The 7,227-nt window shown below is 45.1% G+C and overlaps 1 protein-coding gene across 5 annotated transcripts in view; it reads left to right on the forward strand.

The window, feature by feature from the left end:
- Positions 1-7,227, forward strand: part of wdfy4 (WDFY family member 4) — a 358,785-nt gene that overhangs the window by 260,077 nt on the left and 91,481 nt on the right. For all 5 annotated transcript variants that reach the window (XM_072282880.1, XM_072282882.1, XM_072282881.1 and 2 more), the window contains 3 exons: positions 3,320-3,440; positions 6,814-6,899; positions 6,982-7,041. In XM_072282880.1, coding sequence (XP_072138981.1) covers positions 3,320-3,440; positions 6,814-6,899; positions 6,982-7,041 — 267 coding nt within the window. The remainder of the gene's footprint in view (positions 1-3,319; positions 3,441-6,813; positions 6,900-6,981; positions 7,042-7,227) is intronic.

The raw sequence follows: 7,227 nt of genomic DNA on the forward strand, positions 1-7,227 counted from the left end.
CGGACATCAGGTATTCTGGATTGGGTGTTGTGCAGTGACTCAGATTTGATGAGCGAGCTTAAGGTAGAGGACTCCGTGGTAGGCAGTGATCATAATATGATAGAATTCACCCTGCAGTTTGAAATAGGATGTGTCTGTTACAAGGAGGTGTTGGGGGCAAACCCAAGTGCAAGACACAGACACAGAGGTAGTATACACAGAACAGTGTTTATTGATAGTTACTAGGAAGGCCAGGGAGCGAGGACAAAATGTCAACAAGGACATAAATGTTGGATAACCAATCGGTAAAGCCTGGACTTGACCTGGACTCGGACCTGACCTGGACTCGGACTTGACTCGGACTCGGAACTTGGATCTTGACTCGGACTTGGAACTTAACTGGGATTCAATCTGGACTTGGAGCTTGACTCGGAGCCTAGAATTGGAACACGAAGCCTGGAACTGGAACACGGCTTGGAGCCTGGACTTGGACACAGACCATGAACCTGGACTTGGACATGGACCAGGAGCCTGGACTTGAAGGATTTGGACAACGACGAGACAGACCACCCAACTCGGAGTAGCGGCAAACAGTGGGCCTACTCAGCTGAAAAGACTGGGACAGCGGGCTCTAAACTCGATCCAGGAACTGCAGATGACAAGCTCTCAACTCGACCCAGGAACTGCGGATGTCAGGCTCTCGACTCGACCCAGTCTCAGCCGGCCAAGAAAACAACAGAATTCGTACCTTACTTGGAGTAGCGGCAAAATGGCCAGCAACTCAGCTGGACGCGAAAACAACTGAATTCACTAAGCGGCCATCTCGGCGGCCCTGAGACGAGCATAGCCGCCTTGCTGAGAAGACTAGCTTCCGGTGCCTGGTTACCGGTGACAAACTCCTGACGACGGTCCAGCACTGAGTAGCTGTAACCTGGAGCCTTTTATGCTGCCGGTTCAAAATGAAGATCAGGTGCCTTAAGCAAGGCGCCCAACAGAACACGGGGAAAAGGAAATAACTGGAATGAGGAGTCAATGGACCGGACCGTGACAGCATCAGAATTACAGTGGAATAATGGGAATTACAGAGGCATGAGAGAGGAGCTGGCGAAAGTTAATTGGAAGGGAACACAAGCAGGGATGACAGCAGAACAGCGATGGCTGGTGTTTCTGGGAGAAGTTCAGAAGGCACAGGGAAGATACATTTTAAAGATGAAGTAGTATTCTAAAGGGAGGATGAAGCAACCGTGGTTGACAAGGGAAATCAAAGACAGCATAAGATCAAAAGAGAAGTCATATAACATTCCAAAACTAAGTGGGTAGATAAAGGATTGGGAAACTTTTAAAACCAACAGAAGGCAACTAAAAAGCCATAAAAAGAAAAAAGATTAAATATGAAGCTAGTCATTAATATAAAAGAGGATACAAAAAGTGTATTTTCAGATATATAAAGAGTGAGAGGGAGACAAGAGTGTATATCAGATCCCTGGAAATGATACTGGAGAGGTAGTAATGGGGGACATGGAAATGGCGGAGGAATTTTATAAGTATTTCGTGTAGGTCTTTGCTTTGGAAGACACCAACAGAATGTTAGAAATGCAAGAATGTCAAGAAGTGTGTGTTTGTTATTACTAAGGAGAAGGTGCTTAGGAATCTGAAAGATCTGAAGGTATGTAAGTCACTTGGACCAGAAGGACTACACACCAGGGTTCTGAAAGGGGTGGCTGAAAAGATTGTGGAGGCATTAGTAATGATCTTTCAATAATCACTAGATTCTAGAATAGTTCTGGAGGACTGGAAAATTACAAATATCACTCCACACTTTAAGAAGGGAGGGAGGTAGAAGAAAGGACATTATAGGGCAGCACACATGCACTGGCTGCCTATTCCCTTACTCTCTACACACACACACACACACACACACACACACACACACACACACACACACACACACTTACTATAATTGTTATTTTCTCTATTTTTCATGTATTGTATTGTACTGCTGCTGCAAAGTTAACAAACTTCACGACATATGCCGATAATATTGAACCTAATTCTGATTCTGAGAAAATTGCTTGACTGGCAGAAGGCACAGAGTGGGGATAAAGGAGCCTTTTCTGACTGGCTGCCGGTAACTAGTGGTGTTCCACAGGGGCTGGTCATTTTCACAATATACGTAAATGATTTTTATGAAAGTATTGATGGCTTTGTGGCCAGGTTTGCGGACAATATGATGATAGGTTGAGGGCCAGTGAGTGTTGAGGAGACAAGGTGTCTGCAGAAGGACTTAGACAGAAGGGGGAATGGGCCAAGAAGTGGCAGATGGAACAAAGTGTTGGGAAGTGCATGGTCATGCATTTCAGCTGAAGGAATAAAGGTGTGGACTGCTTTCTAAATGGGGAGAAAATTCAAAAATCAGGGGTGCAAAGGAACATTGGAGTCCTCATGCAGGTTCCTTAAAGGTTAACTTGCAGGTTGAGTTAGTGATGAGGATATTAGAATTCATTTCAAGAGGACTAGAATATAAAAGCATGAATGTGATAATGAGGCTTTATAAGGCATTGGTCAGACCACACTTGCAGAAACGTGACTAGTTTTGGGCCCCTTATCTAAGAAAAGATGTGCTGACATTGGAGAGGGTCCAGAGGAGGTTCACAAGAATGATCCCAGGAATGAAAGGGATGACGTATGAGGAGCACTTGATGGCTCTGGGCCTGTACTCGCTGGAGTTTAGAAGAATGAGGGTGGATCACATTGAAACCTATTGAATATTGAAAGGCCAAGAAAGAGTGGACATGAGGAGGATGCTTCTTATATTGGAGAAGTTTAGGACCAGAGACACAGCCTAGAATATTAGAACGCATCTTTGGAACAGAAATGGGGAGGTATTTCTTTAGCTAGACACTGATGAATCTGTAAAATTCATTGCCACAGCCAGCTGTGCAGGCCAGTTCATTGAATATATTTAAGGCAGAGGTTGATAGGTTCTTGATTAATCAAGGTGTCAAAGGTTATAGGGAGAAGGCAGGAGAATGGGGTTGAAAGGTATAATAAATTAGCCATGATGGAATGGCAAGCAGACTGGATGGGCCAAATGGCCTAATTTTGCTCCTATGTCTTATGCTGTTAAGGACCAGAACCATCATAGATGGAGGACGAGTCCCACCACACTCCTTATTTCACAGCTGAATGACTTGGACACCATGCATACCTGTGGCACCCCCTGTTCACTATAGCATCTATCCTAGCACAACACTGAGCTTTGCAGTGGACTTGCTCTCTATTTTAAGAACTGCACTCGTTGGGCTTTTAACATCAATGCCTTTCTGTTTTTGCTTTGCAGTATTAATGATTCCTACATTTATGACATGTGCAATAAAGAGGCCGGTGGGAAAATTCCAAAATGTTCTAGGTATCTTTGGAATGACGTTCAAGAAATCCAGCATCGCCGCTTCCTCCTTCAGGTGATCAAAGGTTTCTTCATCTGATCAGGTGAAAACCAATCTGATCAGTCAACAATACTGATGACAGTGATCACAAAAGAAGTCTCATTGCTCTATTAAATAAAGCTTCGAACAAGCTTTGCACTCAGGTTGGAGGAGCAACACCTTGTATTCCGTCTGGTGGCCTCCAACCTGATGGCATGAACATCGATTTCTTGAACTTCTGGTAATGCCCCCACCCCTTTCACCATTCCCCAGTCTGATTTCCCTCTCACATTATCTGGTGCTCCTCTCCCTTTTCTTTCTTTCATGACCTTCTGTCCTCGCCTATCAGATTCCCCCTTCTCCAGCCCTGTATCTCTTTCACTAATCAACTTCTCAGCTCTTTACTTCAGCCCTCCCCCACTCTGGTTTCACCTATCACCTTGTGTTTCTTCCTCCCCACCTTCTAACTCTGACTTCTCATCTTTTTTTGCTCCAGCCCTGATGAAGGGTCTCGGCCCGAAAAGCCAACTGTACTCTTCCATATTGCTGCCAGGCCTACTGAGTTCCTCCAGCATTTTGTGTGTGAAGGTTTGCACTCAATCTGTACAAACTTCTGACAATGCCAATTCCATGTACTGAACAAATACACAGTGAATGAAGTACCAAAAGATTTCTTCCAAACTGTAAATAATAGTATAGTAATAGGCATTTTCTACATAAAGGTTCATTAAATCAACCATAAGAGCTTCAAAAATACAATTTCGCAATCACACACACAAGAGGTTCTGCAAATGCTGGAAATCCAGAGCAAAACACAGAAAATGCTGGAGGAACTCAGTAGGCCAGGCGACATCTATGTGGGGGAGCAAACAGCTGTCATTTCGAATTGAGACCCTTCATCGGGACTGGAAAGGAAAGGGTAGAAGCCAGAATAAGAAGGTGGGGAAGGCAAGGATGTGGTGATAGGTGAGGCCAGGTGAGGGGGAAGTGGGTGGGTGGGGAAGGGGGATAAAGTAAGAGGCTGTGTCCTATCACAGTTTGAATTAAAATTAGTCCCTAACTTGTTTTGTCGTTATATACTTCATATAATCAAGCACATTTTGTTTAGAATTGTTGGAGATTTCTCTGTCCCCACATAACTCTACCTCAGTAATACACACAAAAAATGCTGGAGAAACTCAACCGGTCAGGCAGCATCTGTGGAGAGGAATAAGTAGTCAACGTTTTGGGCCAAAGACTCTTCATCAGGATTATACTTCCTGAACTTTAACTCACCTCCCTGAAGCAGTATAGTGTCCACACAGAACCAGATGGGTGCATCCCCAGCCTTCTCTTCAGAGATCAGGTTCAAGGTGGCTGATGACTAGGTTGAGTCTGCACAGTGTCTGGGGGAGGGGGAAATCATGCTGGTGGGAATTGTGGGGCTGGAGACCAGGGCTTGGGGTCTGTTAGGTCACTAGATCCATGTCCATCGGCCAAAGGAGATTTGCAGGGCCGGTCAGTGACAGTGATGAGGAGAAATTGTCCTGGAGATTCTTCTTTACAGAAAAGGGTATTGAAGCATGATTTCTGCACGCATGCAGAACTCGTTGACTTTATTAACTTTGCCTCCAACTTTGACCCTGCCCTCAAGTTTACCTGGTCCATTTCCGACACCTCCCTCCCCTTTCTAGATCTTTCTGTCTCAGTCTCTGGAGACAGCTTATCCACTGATGTCTACTATAAGCCTACTGACTCTCACAGCTATCTGGACTATTCCTCTTCTCACCCTGTCTCTTGCAAAAACGCCATCCCCTTCTTGCAATTTCTCCGTCTCCATCGCATCTGCTCTCAGGATGAGGCTTTTCATTCTAGGACGAGGGAGATGTCTTCCTTTTTTAAAGAAAGGGGCTTCCCTTCCTCCACTATCAACTCTGCTCTTAAACGCATCTCCCCCATTTCACGTACATCTGCTCTCACTCCATCCTCCCGCCACCCCACTAGGAATAGGGTTCCCCTGGTCCTCACCTACCACCCCACCAGCCTCCGAGTCCAACATATTATTCTCCGTAACTTCCGCCACCTCCAACGGGATCCCACCACTAAGCACATATTTCCCTCCCCCCCTCTCTCTGCATTCCGCAGGGATTGCTCCCTACACAACTCCCTTGTCCATTTGTCCCCCCCATCCCTCCCCACTGATCTCCCTCCTGGCACTTATCCGTGTAAGCGGAACAAGTGCTACACATGCCCTTACACTTCCTCCCTTACCACCATTCAGGGCCCCAAACAGTCCTTCCAGGTGAGGCAACACTTACCTGTGAGTCGACTGGGGTGATATACTGCGTCCGGTGCTCCCGATGTGGCCTTTTATATATTGGCGAGACCCGACGCAGACTGGGAGACCGCTTTGCTGAATATCTACGCTCTGTCCGCCAGAGAAAGCAGGATCTCCCAGTGGCCACACATTTTAATTCCACATCCCATTCCCATTCTGACATGTCTATCCACGGCCTCCTCTACTGTAAAGATGAAGCCACACTCAGGTTGGAGGAACAACACCTTATATTCCGTCTGGGTAGCCTCCAACCTGATGGCATGAACATCGACTTCTCCAACTTCCGCTAAGGCCCCACCTCCCCCTCGTACCCGATCAGTTACTTATTTTTATGCACACATTCTTTCTCTCACTCTCTTTTTTCTCCCTCTGTCCCTCTGAATATACCTCTTGCCCATCCTCTGGGTCCCCCCCCTTGTCTTTCTTCCCGGACCTCCTGTCCCATGATCCTCTCGTATCCCCTTTTGCCAATCACCTGTCCAGCTCTTGGCTCCATCCCTCCCCCTCCTGTCTTCTCCTATCATTTTGGATCTCCCCCTCCCCCTCCAACTTTCAAATCCCTTACTCACTCTTCCTGCAGTTAGTCCTGACGAAGGGTCTCAGCCTGAAACGTCGACTGCACCTCTTCCTACAGATGCTGCCTGGCCTGCTGCGTTCACCAGCAACTTTGATGTGTGTTGCTTGAAGCATGATTTAATCATCAAAGTTCAAAGTAAATTTATTATCAATATATGTATATGTTATGATATACTACTTTGAGATTTATTTTCCTGCAGGCATTTACAGGAAAATAAATACAACAGAATCTGTGGAAATCTAGACATAATCAAAGGCTAATAAACAACCAATGTGAAAAAGAAGTCAAACTGTGCAAATACAAAAAAATACTGAGAACATGAGTTGGAAAGATCGTAGAAAAGGTTCAGAGGATCAAAGGACCAGACCCACTAAATAGGAAAGACTTAATCCAACTACAAATTGAAGTTGTATGGTCACTTTACCTCATATCATTCCACTTTGTATGGACTGTTTAGAGTAATTACAATATTGTGTTTAGGACCCTTTAACTTTTTTTTCATTCTTTACCTTTAGGATATTGCACTTGAAATCTTTTTAAAGAGTGGATTTACAAAGTTCCTCGTTTGCCATAAAAATGATAAGAAAAACATCTTAAAAAAGTAAGTGTATGAATAAAATTATTCCGCCATTGAATGGTGATTTTGTACCGAGTTTCTGATTGGTCTTCCCTTTTCTCTGCAGATTCTGCACTATGATACCGTCTTTGAAGAAAGGAAATCCTGATTCCATGAGAAATCTCGGGTGAGTTCATGCTGTTGACCCTTCCTGACTGCTGCCCGAGTGCTCCTCATTCTGGTGTGCTTCCTGCCAAGCAGGATGCCCAATCTATTGGTCAAACCGACTTTTCTGTAGGACGCTGCTCCAGTGTTATTGTGTTAAGACAAAGTATATGTGAAAAGCTGTTTGAAACTGATCAGAAGCCAAACT

The sequence above is a fragment of the Mobula birostris genome, chromosome 18 (assembly GCF_030028105.1).
Source record: "Mobula birostris isolate sMobBir1 chromosome 18, sMobBir1.hap1, whole genome shotgun sequence".
Lineage (NCBI taxonomy): Eukaryota > Metazoa > Chordata > Chondrichthyes > Myliobatiformes > Myliobatidae > Mobula > Mobula birostris.